Source organism: Choloepus didactylus, chromosome 7, assembly GCF_015220235.1.
Source record: "Choloepus didactylus isolate mChoDid1 chromosome 7, mChoDid1.pri, whole genome shotgun sequence".
NCBI lineage: Eukaryota > Metazoa > Chordata > Mammalia > Pilosa > Megalonychidae > Choloepus > Choloepus didactylus.
The window spans coordinates 42,859,670-42,878,799 of record NC_051313.1 but is presented as its reverse complement, the minus strand read 5'-3'; the positions used below and the strand labels follow the sequence as shown (position 1 = coordinate 42,878,799).

Sequence of the window (19,130 nt, the reverse complement as noted above, 5' to 3'; positions counted from 1 at the left end):
CTAGAAAATTATCTGGAATAACTGTGGGGGGACACATATGACCATCCACTCATCATACACCAACCTGAATTGGGAGGAATGGCCCGAGATCGCAGCATAAATCTGTAAGTAAAAACTGTGGACCTGAGCCAGGAGCCCCTACCCCCATGGCCCGAACCGCAAAGCTCATGGTGCTAGAGAGCAGCACTCTCCCAAACTGTAAAGCCTTGCCGTGCTACAGCAGCATTCTTCAACAAGCGAATGTAGCTCAGCTGAGCTCCAACTGGGGTTTATAGTTAGCACACACGGGCTGCTCAATAAAAACTACAAATCCCCAACAAGCAGAGGCTTTTGGTGACCACTGACCTTGGAGAGTTGGAGGACATCTCTGTGAGGGAGGGGGAGCTCAGAGAACCGGGTGCTGTCTCTAGCCTATGGGTGAAACTGAGGGGGACCACAGACTGACCCTGAAGGGGGTCTTTCCATCCTTTTTCGGCTCAGTGGTGAAAGCTTCAGCCATTTTCAATTCCCAGCACTCAGACCCAGACAAGTGTGGAGATAGCAGAGTCAGAGACAATTCAAATGCAAATGACCTCTCCCCAGGAGGTGTATCTTCCCTAAGAGGAAAAAGATGGTGCCAAGCTCTACTACCTGCCTTCCATTCAGAACCAGGCCCCAGAGCCTGGGGGAAAACAGCCACGGGTCACAACTCCTTACACAAGTCTGGAGCTACAGGCTGACAGGCACCATCTGCTGTGCAGAAAAGCACAGTGACTCCAGGCCTCACAGGGTGCATCAATCTTCTAAGACACCCTCAGGGAGACCTGAAACTATTGCCTCCTTCCAAGACCCGAGCCCATTCTGGTCTAGGAAAACCTGATTGGGGTAACCAAGGAGGCCAGATGCCTAGACAACAGCAAACTACAACCTACCCTAGGAGGGGTGAAGTTATGGCCCAAAGGAACAAAGTTACATTTCAACTGAGATACAGGAATTTAAACAACTAGTGCTGGATCAATTCAGAAAGTTTAGGGAAGATATGGCAATAGAGAAAGTATATCATGAAAACACTGGGCATACGTAAGGTAGAAATCAAAAATTCGAAAAAACAACTGACAGAATCTATGGAAATGAAAGGCACAACACACAAGATGAAGGACACAATGGAGACATACAACAGCAGATCTCAAAAGGCAGAGGAAAACACTCAGGAACTGGAGAACAAGGCACCTGAAAGCCTAAACACAAAAGAACAGATAGAGAAAAGAATGGAAAATATGAGCAATGTTTCTGGGAACTTAAGGACAAAATGAAATGCAGGAATGTACGTCTCACTGGTGTCCCAGAAGAAGAGAAGGGGAAAGGGGCAGAAGCAATAACACAGGAAATAATCAATGAAAATTTTGTATCTCTTATGAAAGAAATATAATTACAGATCCAAGAAGCGCAGCGTACCCCAAACAGAACAGATCTGAATAGGTCTACACCAGCACAATTAATAATCAGATTATCAAACAGCAAAGATAAAAAGAGAATCCTGAAAGCAGCAAGAGAAAAGTGATCCATCACATACAAAGGAAGCTTGATAATACTTATGTGCAGATTTCTCAATAGAAACCATGGAGGCAAGAAGGAAGTGGGTGATATATTTAAGATACTGAAAGAGAAAAACCACCAACCAAGAATCCTATAGCCAGCAAAACTATCCTTCAAAGATGAGGGAGAGCTTAAAATATTCTCTGACAAACAGACAATGACAGAGTTTGTGAACAAGATAGACAATGACAGAGTTTGAAACACTAAAGGGAGTACTACGGATAGAAAGGAAGACAGGAGTAAGAGGTTTGGAAGACAGTTTTGGGAGATAGTAGCATAGCAATGTAAGTACACAAAGATGACTGTGAGTATGGTTGAAAGAGGAAGGTTAAGAGCATGTGGGACACCAGAAAGACAGAGGAAAGATAAAGACTGGGACTGGATAACTCAGTGAAACCTAGGGTGCTCAACGATTGTGATAAAAGGTACAAATATGTTTTTACATGAGGTAGAACAAATGAATGTCAACATTCCAAGGTGTTAAAAATGGGATGGGATTGGGGGGAAAATACAATCAATGCAAACTAGAGACTACAGTTAACAGAAACATTGTATTATGCTTCCTTGAAAATAACACAGGCAATATATTAAAGCTAAATGCATACGGGGGGACATAGGGGAAGGGTATCGGACTCTTGGCACTGGTGATGTTGTCTGACTCTTTATTCTACTTTAATTTAATGCTCTCTTTCCTTCTGTTGCTTCCTAGCTGTCATGTTTTGTTTTTTGTTTTCTTTTTTTCCTCTCTTCCTTTTTTGTTTTCCTCCTGTCTTTCTACCTTCTTTGACTCTTCCTCCTCCTTTGTGGAAGAAATGGAGATGTCCTTATACATAGTGATGATGGCAGTGAATACATAAATATGTGACTATAAATGGAACCATCGATTGTTTACTTAGGACAGACTGTATGGTGGTGAACAAAACCATCTTAAAAAAAAAATGGGCTGATGAAGAAACCTCGAGGGGACTATATTGAGTGAAATAAGTCAGACACATAAGGACAAATACTGCAGGGTCTCACTGATAAGAACTAATTATAACATGTAAACTCATAGACATGAAATATAAGTTACCAGGATACAGAACGAGGCTAAAGAATGGGGAGCAGTTGCTTATTATGAGCAGAATGTTCAACAAGGGTGAACTTAAACATTTGGAAATGGACAGAGGTGATGGTAGCACATTGTGAGAACAACTAACAGTGTTGAAAGGTGTGTGAAGGTAGTGGAAAGGGTAAGCTCAGAGTCATGTATGTCACCAGAAGGAAAGTTGGAGGTCAAAAGATGGGAATGTATAAAACAGTGAATCTTGTGGTGGACAATGTCTGTGATTAACTGTACAAATATTATAAATCTCTCTCATGAACTAGAACAAATGTATGACACTATAACTAGAAGTTAATAATAGAGAGGCATGTAGGGAAAAAAAATATATACCTATTGCAAACTATATACTACAGTTAGTAGTATTTTAACATTCTTTCATCAACAGTAACAAATGTACCATACAAAAACTATGAATCAATAATGGAGGCAGGGTTGTTAGGGGTATGGGAGGATTTAAGTTTCCTTTTTTTGTGTATCTTTATTTCTTTTCCGGAGTAATGAAAATGTTCTAAATATTGAAGAAAAAAAAAAAAAAAAAAAACCGTGGTGATGGATGCACAGCTGTATGACGGTACCATGGGCAAGTGATTGTACCACTTTGGATCTCTGGATAATTGTATGGTATGTGAACAATCTCAATTTAAAAAAAAAAGGTGTGGCTAGGGCAGAGTGAGTAAAAGAGATGGGAGGAGATGAGGTTGGCAAGGTCAGGATGGCAGCAGCTAGGTCACACAGGGCCTTGAAGGCCATGGGAAAGGGTGCCAAAGTTTCTTTTAAGAGTACGGGAAGTCATTAGAGCAGTGGGTTGCCAGAGCATTTCATGATGCTCCTTTGTACTAATCAGAAATTAAATGCCTGGATAATATAACCTATTTATCAATTATATGATTTGATTACTGTGTTGCTGTGGAATAAACAACCTGAAAACTTCATGGCTTAAAACAAAACAAAACAAAACAAAACAAAAAACCCTTGGGGACAAATGTGTTTCAGAATTTTTCAGATTTTAGAAAGATAATGGGCTTAAACCCTAAGATGCCCTGCAAGGTTTTAAATAGCACCAATAATCAAATATATTAATATTCCACCAGCAAAACATGACTATTTTCTAAATGAGCCAAATGAAGATTCTAAGTAGCCTCATGCCAGTACAAGTGAACAAATTATTTTGCTGCAAAGATCTGAAAAACTTTTGATTTTTCAGAGTTTTGGGTGAAAAAGTAATTCAAGATTTCCCTTTGACATTCACGATACTGCAATCGGACTGTGGAAAAAAGTCGCTATGATGAAAACATTCTTCTAATACCATGGGAATTCTAAAGAAACAACTCAAGGTATTATAGCAGACCAACAAAAAAAGTTCAAGTGGTATCCAAAAATTTTCGTGACATTTATAATAGCGTTAAAGTATTCCCCTTAATTTTCATAATGCAATTTCAGGCAAGACTAAATCAACATGAGTACTTTTACTGACTAAGGAAGTCTGAAGCAGAAAGCTAGATGGAATGAAGGGGCAAATCAACACCCATAGTTCACCAAATTTTCCTTGTAGCAGTATGGAAACAACAGAGGTCTGCAGCTAAGCACACCAATGTGCCAACCTAGGTTTCACCTACGGGAAAGTTTCTTCATTTGGAAAATGGGGATAATAATAGTACCTACTTCACTGCATTTTTAAAAGGATTAAATAAAGCAACATAAAGTCTATGACTTACAAATGATCAATATTAATTTCCTCCTCCTAAACTAACACTTTTCCTAAGCCCACCTATAGGCCCTAGAGGGCTCAAGTATGATTTGCCTCTTAGATGAGTTATCAGACAAATTTTATAACAATACAAAACTCACCATGAAAATCCAGTGTAGATTAAAATGACGACTAATTTCTGAAATTAGGGCAGCTTCTTGAACCATATTCTAACCTAACCTACTCACACTCACAATATCTCATCTCCTACAAAAACAATTGCACGTGTGACAAGTAAAATTAAACTACCATAATGCAAAGTGCACTCTTCAATTCTAAAATAAAATTACTAGAATGGTCTAAGTTTTGCAGATAAGAGAAATAATTACAGTTTCAAGACTTCATCACTTATACAATTTAAATGGATTAAGGAAAACAAGGCACAAGAGTCCAAAATCCAATTTTCATAAACTATCCACTGAATAAGAAAACCATTAAGAAAGGTAACTTTGGGCAGATTCTTGCATCTAATGGATATTTAATCTTATTGTCAAATGTATCAAAAGATGGAATTCTTTGTTACTATTTATCCAAAATTCAACTTATTTTAGATTCATTATGTAACTCAAGATTTTACAGGGTATCGAATTAGTCTTAAAGCATAAATTCTGAGCTGATTAAATGCTTCACTGTTAATTTCTGCAAAGTACAGTATATATATAACCTGGATAACCTGGACCTCCACCACACCAATCTAAGAGAATATGTTTAACCAATTAGCATAGCTCTTGGTGGAATAGAAAGCTTTCCCTAAATGTTAATTCTCAAGTCACTGTTAATACTCCCATAAATAACCTATTAGACCCTTGCAGTTCCATCAGCTTTAAGATTTATATCACCTGCCATGTGTCTTTAAGAGTGCAACAAATGGAATCCAAATATCACTCAAACATAAAATACCTTGAAAAGAACCTATATTGTTCTGTGTCCTAATCCGATGGTGTTTCAGGTGAAAAGATTTAGAACTAAAAGTAAACGGACCAGCAGATCATTTAAAAGAGCCTTAATCCTTCATACTTGCACTTTTTCCGTCATAAACAGGAAACTCCAGAGGAAAGGAAATAAAAGCCTATTTTTTGCTAAGGGGAATAATGGCATTGCATTCAACCCCCACAGTATGAGTGAGCAAATGAAAAGACAACAGGGGGGAGGGGCAGGGGGTGGTTAGTGAGCTCAATTGGGAGTCCTAAACATGCCACTCAGCTCAGAGCGTGCCCGACACATCTGTAACGACAGCTGCAACAGGGAAAAGGGGCGTGGGGGGGGAGACCTTGACTTGGGGGCTCAGTTATGCCTACACGTTCAGCTTCCCCCTGTGCCAACTCTTCTCTCACCTCCCAATTCCCATCCTCCCCATCTTACCCCGCTCCCTCCAAAAAGAAAAAAAAGAAAAAAGGAAAAAAGAAAAAGAAAAAAAAAACCGATAAAGCCAGAGGCAGAGAAGACAAAGAGGGAGAAGGAAGCTGCAAGGATCGACCAGAACAATGGAAGAGAGGGTGCGAAACGAAACTCCTGAGGAGGACAATGAAGAGGGGCGGAACGGAGACCGGGGAGGCGCCGAGGGAAGCACCGCCGAGCCCAGGCCCCGCCAGCGGCGGACGCCTGGACGCGAGGCCCGGCCGCGCGGGCGGCGTCACCCCGGACGCAGCGGGCTGGGCTAGGCTGGGGCGGGAGGGATCGGCGGGGCCCGAAGCCGCCGGCGGGGCCTGCGCGGTCCGCGGGCAGCCGCCAGCGGGACTCACCAGCATTCTGGTCTCGGGGCCAGAGGTAGTATGTGGCCGGGATTACGATGAGCCCCACGAAGGAGGTGAGGAAGTAGAAGAAGGTGTTCCCACTGTCATCGTACTGGAACTGCTGCCCCGCCATGGCACCCACCCCTCCACCTCCCTCTTCTCACCGCCGCCGCCACCACCCCGCTCTGCACTCCGGCTCCCAGCGCCCCGGCCCAGTGTGGCGTAGCTCGGACGCCGCCGCCACCGCCTTTCCCCCCCACCCCCACGCTACTCTCACGGACACGCCGCCGCCACCACCGCTGCCTTTGCCAGATCTCGCGAGAGGAGCTGGTTCCCGCCCCGCTCGGTTTTTCCCTCCCCGCGCCTCACCCCCAACGCTCTCTAAGAGAGACGTGGCGCGCGCGCAGCCGTGAAACTCCGCGAGACACCGCCCACAGCCCGCCCACAGCCCCGCCCCCAATGCCACAGTCCAGTCCCCAAGTCCCGTAGGCCCTCCCCTAAGGCTCCGCCTTTAACTCCAGAGTGCCTCCCCTTTCCTTCTCAGCTCCGTTTCCCCGAGCCCTCCATCTGGTCACGCAAATCTATTGGGCATCCCGGAAGGCTTCCAGGCTGAGCTGTGGACGCAAACGGTTCACCTGACTGCGAAGGGGTGGGAGCTTTTCGGAGCTGAACTGAGGTTTCCTCACCTCCCCCTCTCTCCCACTCCACCGTGTCCTGCCCTCTCGCTTTTCAAGTTTCCTTCTTGATAATATTGTTTCCTTAGGTTCCGGATTCGAGCCTGCGGCCCCCACTTTGTGGAAACAAGTGTCATGCAGGAAGGGCGGCGGAGGAGAGGAGATGGACAGTGAAGTTTTTTTGTTGTTGTTTGCTAAGTAATTGCTTCCTACTGAAAGACTGCGATCTACGCTGCGCCCATTTTGCAGATGGAGATTCCTCAAGCTGGTAGAGATCGTGATCTCACTCATCCCAGAGATGGTACTATTTATAGCCATCAGATTACCAGCTCTTTCTACCACCCAGGCAATAAGCTAAGACTTTAGGGCATTATATCATTTAATGGTCAGTACACCGCTCTACAGATAAGGAAATTGAGACTCAGCGAGTTTGCCCAAGGTCACGTACTGTAAGAGAAGATCTGGGGCTTCAAATCCAGATCACTCTGACGCCGCAAAGCTGACGCACTTTGACCACCACCTCGTCGTGGGCCTTAATATTTCCCTGAGAGCAGCTGTCACTCTCTCTGCAGGCTGTGGGCAAGTATCTGCGCTTTGGGGAGTCGGCTGGGGCAAGGAGTCGCTGTTGGGAGCCTCTCCCTTCCCTGGCTATGGGATTGCAGAGGTTGGTTCAGCAGAACCTGAGGACACGGAGGACTAGTGCCCCCTCCCCCCGGCCCCAGCTTTGGAACGACCCCACGGTCAGTTGGCGGCCCTGGCTGGGACCTGTCCCAGCGTGTCCAGCGCCCTCTGTGGTTCTGCTGAAAAGGCCCGCTGACCCATCTCCCAGAGTGGTCGTGAAGATCAAAGGGAATACTTGTGAAGATGCTTTTTAAAGGGAAAAACTATGTAATAGGCAAATACTAAATATTAATTACACTTTTAAAAACTCATCTTCGGACTAAATTGTTGGAAGGAAAATTCAGGTCTCGTGTCCTCTTTTATTTCATGTCTTCAAAATTAGTAGTTATAATCAATGATGCTTTCCTTCATAATAATGTTCACATGTATTCTCTCTTCCCATTCAAATTACTTACCCATTTTGAAAGGAAATTTCAGAAAGTCGTTGTCTCTGCATCCACCCACCTTCCACCTACACACCCACACTTTATTCCAGATTGTTTTAAAAGGCTATATTGGAGGGAAAAAATAAAATAAAACATAGAGGGGAAGATTGAACCATGAAGTCAACAAAGCATTGTGATCACCCAATCCTGATATGCCCAGAATGAACAATTTGCCTTGCTTCAGAAACAAATTAGTCATAAACTCATCTCAGCTGAAGTGGGTAGGATCTTTTTGTTTATCAGTTGAATTTGTTAAGTTTTCACAGGTTTTGTAATGCTGCCCTGTTTACTTTTTATTACCCCAATTATATGGTTTACTCAGCATTTGTAGAAACATAATGCATCAGTTTTATAACCTTGTGGCAATATAAATTATTGATGAGAAATACCCCCCCCCCGACGTTTTTCTCAGGAGCAATTTTCACAACTTTGCGGCCCTGCATAAGAGGGCTTGAACAGAGCTGAACCATGAAAAAAAACAATTTGAACAAATTTCATTAATTTGCAAATCCTAGACCAATCTAAAATATGAATTATTTTTACAAATGCAAATTAAATAGTTGAAATTGTATCCACTCTTTTCAAAGGTATAAATGCATTTTTTCTCCCACAACTTAACATTATTGAACTAAGATAAATTCAGACCACCCAAATATTCTCCAAAGCAAATCTGAATTATACTTTTCATTAATTTATCACAATTTCTTATTCATAGTGATTTTTTAAAACTAACATATTTGTTTCTTTCAAGTGATTGATTTAAAGAAATTTTTAATAATAGTAAATGACACAATAGAACCAGAGCTACAAATACATGCTTGTCCTTAATATTGTTTCTATATTGTTTAGTAATGTTTCTATTTAATATTGTTTCTGTATGTGTCTATAAATGAATATTTTAATCAATTTTATTCTAATTGCCTGGTAAATATTTCCTCTCAAGGGTAGGAAGCCTGATTATTTATAGGTTCCTCTTAATAATTTGCTTTTTTTTTTACAGTGAATCCTTCCTTCATTGTAAGTCATCCTTGCACTACTTTATTGACTTTTATACATACCAAAGTACATTTGTGTAGCCATAATCAACATTATTTAATTTTCTGTTTAATAGAATTAGCTGCTCCAATCTGCCATTTTCTGTTCCTGAGTAAATCTCTTGCGTCCCAAGTCCGTGGTTTCATCACAGGCTCTATTCCGTCCGTTGGCACACCGCCTCGGGGTAACGATGGCCACAGAGTCCACAGCCACTGCCGCCATCGCCGCGGAGTTGGTTCCCATCAACAAAATTGAAGAAGATGCTCCTGCTCCTTCTACCTCTGCAGATAAAGTGGAGAGTGTATGAGAGTTCCAGTTGCTCTACATCCTCGCCAATACTTGATGTGTCTGGATGTGGATAGTGAAGCTAAGAAACTATTGGGTTTAGGACAGAAACACCTCGTGATGGGGGATATTCCAGCAGCTGTCAATGCATTCCAGGAAGCAGCTAGTCTTTTAGGTAAGAAGTATGGAGAAACAGCTAATGAGTGTGGAGAAGCCTTCTTTTTCTATGGGAAATCGCTTCTGGAGTTGGCAAGAATGGAGAATGGTGTGTTGGGAAATGCCCTGGAAGGTGTGCATGTGGAAGAGGAGGAAGGAGAAAAAACAGAAGACGAGTCTCTGGCAGAAAATAATGATAATATAGATGAGGAAGCAAGGGAAGAGTTGAGAGAACAGGTTTATGACGCCATGGGAGAAAAAGAAGAAGCCCAAAAAACAGAAGACAAGTCTCTTGTAAAGCCTGAAACTGATAAAGAACAGGAGCTTGAAATGGAGAAGGGTGGAAGAGAAGATATGGTTATAAGTGAGCTTACAGAGGAGCAACAGGAAAAAGTTCAGTCACCACCAGATCAGCTAATTGAAACCGCTGAAGAGGCAAAAGGAGCAGCAGCACCAGAAGGACTGAACGAAGCTGAAGTCAATTCTGGGAAGCCAGAACAGGAAGTACCAGATACTGAGGAAGGAAAAGCAGTATCTGGAATAGATATCCAAGAAGAAGAGTGCAGAGAAAAAGGTCAGGAGAAACAGGGAGAGGTATTTGTGAGCATAGAGGAAGAACCAAAAGAAGCTTCAGAAGAGCAGCCTGCTGTGACTCTAGAAGAGCAGGCCACTGCAGTGGAGGTAGAAGCAGAACCTATAGACCCAACGATCAAGCCGGTGCCTGTGGGTGGGGAGGAACCAAATGAGCAGGTAGCTACCTCTGATAAAGAACCAGGGAAGGCTCTTCTTGAGGAGCAGCTGATAGTGCAAGAAGTGCCGCTTGCTGAAGAGTCACCACAGGTGACACCAGAGGCTGCAGAGGCATTGGCTGTGGAGGCTGGATCAGGAGACTCTGAGAAGCCCAGACAGGAGGCCACAGTCAATGGACTGTCCACTGCAGGAGACCAGACTCCTATTGAACCACAGACAACTTCTGCAGAAGGACTGACAGAAACAAAAGATGGCTCTGGAGTAGAGGAGAAGGTCAGGGCAGAGCTGGTTCCTAGCCAGGAGACTCAGCTGTTCATAGAAGAGTCTGAGACAGCTGGAGATGGGGTTGAGACCAAGGTAGTCAAGGAGGCTACTGAGAAACCACCTGAAGACAAAGTTAAGATAGCTGCTAATGAAGAGACACAAGAGAAAGAAGAACAGATGAAAGAGGGTAAAGAAACTGAAGGCTCAGTAGAGGAGGATAAAGAAAATGACAAGGCTGAAGAAATACCAAATGATTCCGTTGTTGAAAATAAGTCTCTTCAAGAAAATGAAGAGGAGGAAATTGGGAACCTAGAGCTTGCCTGGGATATGCTGGATTTAGCGAAGATCATTTTTAAAAGGCAAGAAAAAAGAAGCTCAGCTTTATGCTGCACAGGCACATCTTAAACTTGGAGAAGTTAGTGTTGAATCAGAGAATTACGTCCAAGCTGTGGAGGAGTTCCAGGCTTGCTTAAACCTGCAAGAGCAGTACCTAGAAGCCCACGACCGTCTCCTTGCAGAGACCCACTACCAGCTGGGCTTGGCCTATGGGTACAACTCCCAGTATGATGAGGCAGTGACACAATTCAGCAAATCTATTGAAGTCATTGAGAAGAGAATGGCTGTACAAAATGAGCAGATGAAGGAGGCTGAAGGATCAACTACTGAATATGAGAAAGAAATTGAGGAGCTGAAGGAACTGCTACCCTAAATTAAAGAGAAGATAGAAGATGCAAAGGAGTCCCAGCGCAGTGGCAATGTAGTTGAATTGGCTCTGAAAGCTACTCTGGTGGAAAGCTCTACCTCGGGTTTCACTTCTAGTGGAGGAAGCTCTTCAGTCTCCATGATTGCCAGTAGAAAGCCAACAGATGGTGCTTCCTCGTCAAACTGTGTGACTGATATTTCTCATCTTGTCAGAAAGAAGAGGAAACCAGAGGAAGAGAGCCCCCGGAAAGATGATGCAAAGAAAGCCAAACAAGAACCGGAGGTGAATGGAGGCAGTGGGGATGCTGTCCCCAGTGGAAATGAAGTTTCCGAACACATGGAGGAGGAGGCTGAGAATCAGGCTGAAAGCCGGGCAGCAGTGGAGGGGACAATGGAGGCCAGAGCTACAGTTGAAAGCACTGCTTGTTGAGTGAGGGACAGAGCCTTCCTTCTGAGGGAAAGTGATTTTGTATATAATGTATTTTTTCACTTTTGGGGATTCTTTTTGTATAACTTCAATAAACATTGTAAGCAAAAAAAAAAAAAAAAAAAAAGAATTAGCTGCAAGCAGACTAAAATGGACCGAATTATTAAGTAGGTATATGTAATTATTTCCAGTCTTCTCCTTCCTCCAGCCTATAATAGATCATAACCTTCGACTGCAAAAGCCTAGCAAATCATTTTTAATATGACCTTGTTTCAGAAACAGGATTTTCTTCCATTAAGAGGCTACATCTCTTCCTGATACAAATTAACCAATGCTTTTTTATTAATCCCTAATAGACATAAGTTGCCCCATCTTAATGACAACAGTATTGTCAACAAAGCACGACACTTTTGATTTACAAACAGCTTCCACATTATTTAAGTTACCCTTTCAAATCATCACAGGACATGTGGAAACTTTGACACAGTAGAAGGTATTAAGTCATGCAATTCTTTCATTCCTTAAACCCCTAAGGTCCTTAGGACGCAACAAAACTACAAAAAAAGGATGTAAAGGGAGGTGTGGGTCCGAAAGAGAGTAGGACTAGATCATGCTCAACTCTGAATCCATGAAAACAACTTCAAAAGAAGGCTTGACAGGGGTGTAAATCTCCCTGTCAATGTGGAATATGACTCCTAGGGAGGAATCTAGACCTGGCATCGTGGGATGGTGTGCCAGTTTGAATGTATTGTGTCCCCCGAACGCCATTATCTTTGATGTAATCTTGTGGGGCAGACGTTTTGGTGCTGATTAGATTTGCTTGGAATGTGCCCCACCCAGCTGTGGGTGATGACTCTGATGAGGTATTCCCATGGAGGCATGGCCCCACCCATTCAGGGTGGGACTTGATCAGTGGAGCCATATAAATGAGCTGACTCAAAGAGAAGGAACTCAGTGCAGCTGTGAGTGATATTTTGAAGAAAAGCTACAGCCAAGAGGGACACTTTGAAGAAAGCACAGGAGCAACAAATGAGAGACAGTTTGAAGACGGCCATTGAAAGCAGACTCTTGCTCCAGAGAAGCTAAGAGAGGACAAATATCCCAAGTGCAACTAAGAGTGACATTTTTGAGGAACTGCAGCCTAGAGAGGAATGTCCTGGGAGAAAGCCATTTTGAAACCAGAACTTTAGAGCAGACGCCAGCCACGTGCCTTCCCAGCTAACAGAGGCTTTCCGGATGCCATTGGCCATCCTCCAGTGAAGGTACCTGATTACTGATGTGTTACCTTGGACACTTTATGGCCTTAAGACTGTAACTGTGTAGCCAAATAAGCCCCCTTTTTATAAAAGCCAATCCATCTCCGGTGTTTTGCATTCCGCAGCATTAACAAACTAGAACAGATGGAGAACATCTTCTTGACCAAAAGGGGGATGTGAAAGGAAATGAAATAAGCTTCAGTGGCAGAGAGATTCAAAAAGGAGCCAAGAGGTCACTCTGGTGGGCACTCTTTCGCACAATATAGACAACCCTTTTTAGGTTCTAATGAATTGGAATAGCTAGCAGTAAATACCTGAAACTATCAAACTACAACCCAGAACCCATGAATCTTGAAGACGTCTTGAAGACAAGGGGTGACAGTGTGATTGGGAAAACCATATGGACCACAATCCCCTTTGTCCAGTGTATGGATGGATGAATAGATAAATGGGGGCAAAAAAAAAAAGCACCCAGTGTTCATTTTTACTTTAATTGTTCTTTTTCACTTTAATTTTTATTCTTATTATTTTTGTGTGTGTGGTAATGAAAATGTTCAAAAATTAATTTTGGTGATGAATGCACAACTATATAATGGTACTGTGAACAATTGATTGTACACTTTGTATGACTGCATGGTATGTATGGTATGTGAATATATCTCAATAAAATTGAATTTAAAAACGAATCTAAATAATATGAAAGTACACACTGAAAAGTCTCATTCTCATGCGTTCCTCAACTACTGTTTTCCCTTGTTCCAGAGATAACCACTTTCATTAATTTCTTTATTCTTTCAGGGTTCCTATGCAAATCCAAGAAAATTTAAATACATATTTTTACTTCTCTTCCTTTCTGTCACAAAAAGTAATATACATATATGTACACTGGTCTGCATTTCCTGCATCTTGTTTTTTTTTCACTTAACAATCTATCCTGGAGATCATTTTGTATCAATATATAGAGCAATGCTGTCCAAAGTGATAGCCACTAGTCACATATGGCTATTTAAATTTAAGTTAATTAAAATTAAATTAAATTAAAAATATTTTCTCAGCTGCACACACCACATTTCAAGTGCTCAACAGCCACATGTAGCTACTGGCTACCATATTGGACAGAGTACAATATTTCCATTATTGTAGAAAGTCCTTTTGAACAGTGCAGGTTTCAGAGCGTCTCATTCTTTTATATAGCTATATAATATTCCACCGTGTAGTTGTAACATAGTTTATGCTCCTAGTTCATAGTTGCTGGGCATGTGGGAAAAAAAAAAGAAGAAGGGTTGAGGGTTTGCCTTTATTATTGGGTTTGTATCTTGGTTCCTCTCTTTTCATGAGCTTGTTAGGTTTGGTTAATATTGTTCATGTTCTATCCCTACTTTTGTGATTACAAAGTGATGATTTATTGTACTGAAGCCAGTTTTCAAGAATGCATCAACAAACTCAGGTCATTCCTTTATGAATTAATTTTATGAATTACCAACAATGAAAAGTAATTATTGAAATTACACATTAAACCGTAAAATAACACTAATGAAATTTCCCACACAAATCAAAATATAACTTATGAAAGCAGCCATAAATAAACAGAACAGTTCACTATGGGCAGTTTCAAAGGCATATATATTTGAGTAGGAAGAAAAAATATATATTCTCAATTGAGATTAAAACTTAAACCTCAGGAAAAAAAATTATAAGTCATTGTGTTAAAAGCAAATATTTGTGAATCCTGATGCTTATAAAATTAGGAAACCCTCACTAAGAAAAAGAATATAGAAGAGAAGCTTAGAGGAAGTCCCTGGAGGGGCTGAGAGAGCCACTGAAGTCAGGAGCTGAATGCAATGAAGTCCAGGAGAGAAGGACCAGCAGACACCAGCCATGTGCCTTGCTAGCCACAGAGGAATCCTGGATGCCAGCAGTCTTTCTTCAGAGAAGGCATTCTTCAAAGATTATTAGAGATCAGCCGAATGCTACTTCAGCATGTTCACTTTTTAAACCTTTATTGACCGCTAAAGAATTATTAAGAATAAAATATAAGATGGCAGCATAGAGAGGAGTGAAAGACTGTTAGTCCCCCCCGGAACAATTCATAAATGACCAAAAAACTAGTAAATAACCTGGAATAACTGCGGGGAAACAAACATGACTGACCACTCATCAGCTACCAACCTGAATTGGAAGGAATGCCCAAGATCGCAGCATAAAATCTGTAAGTAAAAACTGCGGACCCACACTGAGAGCTGAGAGCCGAGAGCCCCTCCCTTACGGAAGCCTCGCTGTTCTAGAGAGCAGCACTCTCTCAGCCCAGCTCCAGCTGGGGTTTTAATATTAACTGCTCAATACAGACAGCGAATCCCCAACAAGTACACAGAAGCTTTTGGTGACAACTGACCTTGGGAGAGTCAGGGGACATATCTGTCTCAGGACAGGGAGCCCAGAGGATCAGGTGCTATCTCTGGCTGATGGGTGAACCTGGGAGCTTTCTGTCCCTTTCTCTCTCTGTGGAGAAAACCTCAGCCATTTTCAGCCCACAGCACTTTGCAGTAAAGAAAGCCTCAGCCATTTTCAAATCAAAACACTTTGATCAGCAGAGTCAGAGAAACAAAGAACTTATTGATATGCAGCTGACCTCTCTGGAGGGGGCAAAGCTTCCCAAGAGGAATGGGAGGGGCCCAGCTCTACTACCTGCCTTACCGGAACCAGACCTCAAAGCCTGGGGGAGAAGAGCCACAGGCCACACCCCCTTACACCAGCCAGTGACAGGCTAACAGGTGCACCTGCCAGGCAGAAAAGCACAGGTGTGTCAGCCCTCTAAGAAAAACCATCAGGGAAACTGGATACTGAATATTTCCTCCTTCTGTGACCTAAACCTGTTCTCGTCTGGGAAAACCTGATTGGGGTGGTCTAGGAGGTCAGATGCCTAGACAACAGAAAACTACAACCTACACTAAGAAAAATGAAGTTATGGCCCAGTCAAAGGGACAGACATACACTTCAACTGAGAAACAGGAATTTAAACAACTAATGCTAAATCAATTCAAAAAGTTTAGAGAAGATTTCCCAAAAGAGATAGAGGCTGTAAAGAAAACACTGGGCATACATAAGGCAGAAATTGAAAGTTCAAAAAAACAACTAGTAGAATCTATGGAAATGAAAAGCACAACACAAGAGATGAAAGACACAATGGAAACATACAACAGCAGATCTCAAGAGGCAGAAGAAAACACTCAGGAACTGGAGAACAAAGCTCCTGAAAGCCCACATGCAAAGGAGCAGATGGAGAAAAGAATGAAAAAATATGAGCAATGTTTCTGGGAACTTAAGGATGAAACAAAGTACAAGAATGTACATATCATTGGTGTCCCAGAAGGAGAAGAGAAGGGAAAAGGGGCAGAAGCAATAATACAGGAAATAATCAATGAAAATTTCCCATCTCTTATGAAAGACATAAAATTACAGATCCAAGAAGCGCTGCATACTCCAAACAGAATAGATCTGAATAGGCCTGCGCCAAGACACTTAATAATCAGATTATCAAATGTCAAAGACAAAGAGAGAATCCTGAAAGCAGCAAGGGAAAAGCAATCCATTACATACAAAGGAAGCTTAATAAGACTATGTGCGGATCTCTCAGCAGAAACCATGGAGGCAAGAAGGAAGTGGTGTGATATATTTTAAGATACTGAAAAGAGAAAAACCACCAACCAAGAATCCTATATCCAGCAAAGCTGTCCTTCAAATATGATGGAAACCTCAAAATATTTTCTGACAAACAGACAATGAGAGACTTGGTGAATAAGACACCCACCCTACAGGAAATACTAAAGGGAGCACTACAGAGTGATAGGAGGAGACAGGAGTGTGTGGTTTGGAACACAATTTTGGGAGATGGTAGCCCAGCAATGTAAGTACACTGAACAAAGATAATTATGAATACGGTTGAGAGAGGAAGGTGGGAGCATGTGAGACACCAGAAGAAAGGAGGAAAGATAAAGACTGGGACTGTGTAACTTGATGAAATCTAGAGTGTTCAACAATTGTGATAAAATGTACAACTATGTTCTTTTATGAGGGAGAACAAGCAAATGTCAACCTTGCAAGGTGTTAAAAATGGGGAGGCATTGGGGGAGGAATGTAATCAACGTAAACTAGAGACTGTAACTAACAGAATCATTGTATTATGCTTCCTTTAATGTAACAAAGGTGATATACCAAGGTAAATGCAGATAAGAGGGGGGGATAGGGGAGGCATGTTAGACACTTGACATTGGTGGTGTCTTACTCTTTACTCTTCTTTGATTTAAGGTTATTTTTCCTTTTGCTGCTTCCTAGCTGTCATTTTTTTTTTTCATCTTTCTTTTGCTTCTCTACCTTCTTTGACTCTCCCTCCTGCCTTGTGGAAGAAATGTAGATGCCCTTATATAGGTAGTGGTGAAGGTAGTGAACACATAAATATGTGACCATACAGAGAACCATTGATTGTTTACTTAGGATGGAATATATGGTATGTGAACAAAACCATCCTTAAAAAAAAAAAAAATGGGTTGATGACAAAACCTCAAGGGCAATATACTGAGTGAAATGAGCCAGACACACAAGGACAAATATTGCAGGGTCTCACTGATAGGAACTAATTATAATATGCAAACTCATAGACATGAAATATAAGGTACCAAGAGGCTTAAGAATGGGGAGTGGTTGCTTAGTATGAGCAGAATGTTCAACTAGTATGAACTTAAATGTTTGGAAATGAACAGAGGTGTCAGTACCAAGATGTGAGAATAACTAACAGTGCTGAATGGTGCGTGAATGAGGTGGAAAGGGGAAGCTCAGGGTCATATATGTCACCAGAAGGAAAGTTGGAGGTCAAGAGATAGGAATGCATAAAACTGAATCCTATGGTGGGCATGTCCATGAGTAACTGTACAAATATTAGAAATCTCTTCCATGAACCAGAACAAATGTATGACAATACAATTAGAAGTTAATAATAGAGGGGCATATAGGGAAGAAATATACACCTATTGCAAACTGTATACTACAGTCAGTAGTATTTCAACGTTCTTTCATAAACAGTAACAAATGTACTATACCAACACTACAAGTCAATAATTGAGGGGAGTTGTTTAGGGATATGGGAAGATTCGAGTTTCCTTTTCTTTTTCTTTTTCTTTTTTTTATTTTTTTTTTTTTTCATCTTTCACTTTATTTCTTGTCTGGAATAATAAAAATGTTCTAAAAATTCAACAAAAATTAAGTGTGGTGATGGATGCACAGCTGTATGAGGGTACGAGGGACAACTGATTGTACATTTTGGATCTTTGGATAATTGTACGGTATCTGAACAATCCCAATAAAAATTAAAAAGGAAAAAAAAAGAATCATTAATACTTCCTGTCATTGATAATTCATGGTCTACAGCATTTAAGAAATTGATAACAAGACCAAAGAAATAAATAAGTATCCAAAGTGCAGGAAAGAGAACTTTATGTTCCCAGGAACCCATTCAACAAATGAACACTAGTCAACTTATCTTGAAAATGGTTATCATTTTATTTAATATCTCTTTTTGCTCATCTCCAGTTTTTTAAATTCCTAGATGCATGTAACTCTCCATGTCTTCAGTGTCAACTATAGACCCTACTGCTCATACACTCACCCTAATATGCCCTTCTTCAATCTTCCCCATGCCACCATTCTCAGTCAGTGACAAAATTTCATCGAGTACTGTTCAACTTCTCATCTCAATATTTAATTTCTATGGAATATTAACATTGTCAATGATCCTCTGAATTTTTAAAAACTCATTTATCTTTTTTCCCTGTACACTGAGTTTTTATTCTAACTCTATGCCCAGGTTTCTCAAAACCATTCAATGAATACACCTTCATCTAGTGTTGGGGATTGAATCATGTCTCCCACCAAAGGCATGTTCAGGATCCAACCCCTGGTCCTGTGGGTATGATCCCATTTGTAAATAAGACCTTTGAAGATGTTATTAGTTAAGGTGTGCCCAAAGTGAATCAGGGTGGGCCTTAATCCAATATGGTTTATAGGCAAAGAAAGCCATGAGAAGAAAGAAGTAGCTGGAAATCAATGGAATCTGGAAAAGAAAGGAGACAACGCTGTTATGTGCACTTCCATGTGACAGAAAAACAAGGTTCATGGATTGCTGGCAGCCAGCCATGAAGTACCATAGTCTTTGGAGAGCAAATATTGACTTGATTTTGAACTTCTAGCCTTAGAACCATGAATCAATAAATTCCCATTTTTTAGGCCAAAAAAAAAAGAATATAAAATTATGATTATAAAATT

At 41.4% G+C, this 19,130-nt stretch overlaps 2 protein-coding genes across 2 annotated transcripts in view; one reads left to right on the top strand and one right to left on the bottom strand.

Moving 5' to 3' along the window:
- SEC63 (SEC63 homolog, protein translocation regulator) overlaps nucleotides 1-6,293 on the bottom strand; it is a 96,128-nt gene extending 89,835 nt beyond the window's left edge. Inside the window, exon 1 of the mRNA XM_037842746.1 lies at nucleotides 6,170-6,293. Within this exon, the coding sequence (XP_037698674.1) occupies nucleotides 6,170-6,293 (124 nt within the window). The remainder of the gene's footprint in view (nucleotides 1-6,169) is intronic.
- Nucleotides 6,294-8,796: 2,503 nt separating this feature from the next.
- LOC119539695 (nuclear autoantigenic sperm protein-like) lies at nucleotides 8,797-11,686 on the top strand. The gene is given in 3 exon segments (XM_037843403.1): nucleotides 8,797-9,274; nucleotides 9,322-10,795; nucleotides 10,797-11,686. Coding segments are annotated over 3 exon segments (2,349 nt in total). The 5' UTR covers nucleotides 8,797-9,165; the 3' UTR covers nucleotides 11,563-11,686.
- Nucleotides 11,687-19,130: the final 7,444 nt, after the last annotated feature.